Source organism: Dendrobium catenatum, unplaced genomic scaffold, assembly GCF_001605985.2.
Source record: "Dendrobium catenatum unplaced genomic scaffold, ASM160598v2 original_scaffold_48321, whole genome shotgun sequence".
Lineage (NCBI taxonomy): Eukaryota > Viridiplantae > Streptophyta > Magnoliopsida > Asparagales > Orchidaceae > Dendrobium > Dendrobium catenatum.
The window spans coordinates 7,330-9,064 of record NW_021366775.1 but is presented as its reverse complement, the minus strand read 5'-3'; the positions used below and the strand labels follow the sequence as shown (position 1 = coordinate 9,064).

The 1,735-nt window shown below is 36.8% G+C and overlaps 1 protein-coding gene across 1 annotated transcript; it reads right to left on the bottom strand.

The window, feature by feature from the left end:
* Positions 1-646: 646 nt before the first annotated feature.
* Positions 647-1,300, bottom strand: LOC114578484 (agamous-like MADS-box protein AGL66). The gene has a single exon (XM_028691676.1). The coding sequence runs from the start codon at positions 1,298-1,300 to the stop codon at positions 647-649; it is 654 nt and encodes a 217-aa protein (XP_028547509.1).
* Between the last annotated feature and the right edge of the window lie 435 nt (positions 1,301-1,735).

Sequence of the window (1,735 nt, the reverse complement as noted above, 5' to 3'; positions counted from 1 at the left end):
AACCTCTCCTTAAGTATTGTGCTCTGTGATATGAAAATGTTAAAGATACATGTAAAACTACAACCCGATAATTCTCTATTACCACAGCGCCCAGAACTTGTTCGTCTGCTGGAATTATAAGCAGTTCTTTTACTCCTGCTATTATCTCTCCTCCAATGGTAAGCAATAAAATATGCAATTCTAAATTGACAAACAATGCTACTTGATGTAGATGAAGTTTTAATTAGCAACAAGGGTAAGAATAATTTATGACCTTGGCTTATAGAATAAAATGCTCATACAAAAAATTTCTTACAAAAAAAAAAAACTTAAAAATCTAAAACATTATGCAAGATATAAAATGTAATTTTTTATTCCAATGAAAATCATGAAAATCTAAAAAAATTCATTTTCCATTAATGAACAAGTAGAGGAGCCTCAACAAGAAAATCTAGAACATTCAGTTTATACAATAGGTTTGTATAAAAGAAGTAAAGAAATTAGCAAGGTTGGTTGACTTCATAGTCCAGAAGAAGGCTTTCACACCACCACATTCAAGTCATCCGAGTGCTGACTCACGCACTAAGGTGTAGCCCGTCAAAAGGCTAGCGGTGAAGTCAGCAGAAGCAATCAGCAGCAAACCAAAAGGAGAAAGGATTGAAACCAATTACGAGAAGAGTTGTTCAGGAGTAAGAGATGGGGAAACTTGTTTAGGTTGTTCGCGAGGAGGAAGAGATTGTGCAAATGGAGTAGGCTGCTGAAGATGGAGAAGATCCTGTTGTAATGGAATACTAAAATCAACAGAAAGCTGAGGAGAAATACAGTGGAAAAATGGGGAAAGTCGCTGATGCAGGTGAAGATACTGCGGCTGTTGCTGCGAAGGCATGAAAATTGCTTGCTGCGGTTGAAGCCGTTCCAGTACCTCTGTACTTTGGCGTTGGAGGAAATCTATCCTCTCCCTCACCTCTAGTAATTTGATTTTGATGGCTGCTTTCTCTTCAAGGAATGTCGGCAAAGGAAAGGAAGGAGAAGGCTTTGGTTGACATGAAATTTGTTGTTCGGTAATTTTTCCATTTTCTTCGTAATGAGCGCTCTCCTTCAAGTAACGTTCTCTAATCCGGCAGAATTCTGGTGTATTATTTTCCGGCCAGAATTCAAGGGTGTTGAGTTCCGAAGAAAAAGAAGCAACTAGTACGTCCACGCCGCAGAGGAGCGAGAGCTCGCCGGCCTTCTTCTTCAATCCTTTCAATCGCGTTAGGTAAGTTGCGCGGCGAGCTCTACAGTTTTCTTGATACTTAATGGAGAGCTTCGCGCGGCCCATGGGGCATGCAGCAGTGACCGAACAAAGGACAAAAATAGAGTTGGAGACGGGAGCAGAGCAAAAGCAGAGAATGGGAAACAAAGAGGAGAATGTGAAGTAATGAAAACCTCCTGTCCATTTAAATTAAAAGGAGATGTCGACCGTTAGGAGCTGAACGTTGATTAGCAGAGCTAATGATTTGAATCTTAAGTTCATTTATTACATCTAGAATTTTATCATTGTTCGTTGCTGAGATAAAGAAAACCTTTATTTGAACCATAGAAAGAGTTTGAAATTAAAAATTAGATTTCAAATTATGTGTAATTAATTCAAAACTTTTAATTAATAATTCAATCAAATATTAAATTAATTTAATTAAAATATTATAAAATATCTATTCAAATTCTCATTTATTACAAAACTGAATTAGATTCTAATTTACAATTACTATTAAAA

Bases quoted from the DNA above. Each gene is read 5' to 3' on its own strand.
- LOC114578484 (XM_028691676.1), bottom strand. From the start codon at position 1,300: ATGGGCCGCGCGAAGCTCTCCATTAAGTATCAAGAAAACTGTAGAGCT.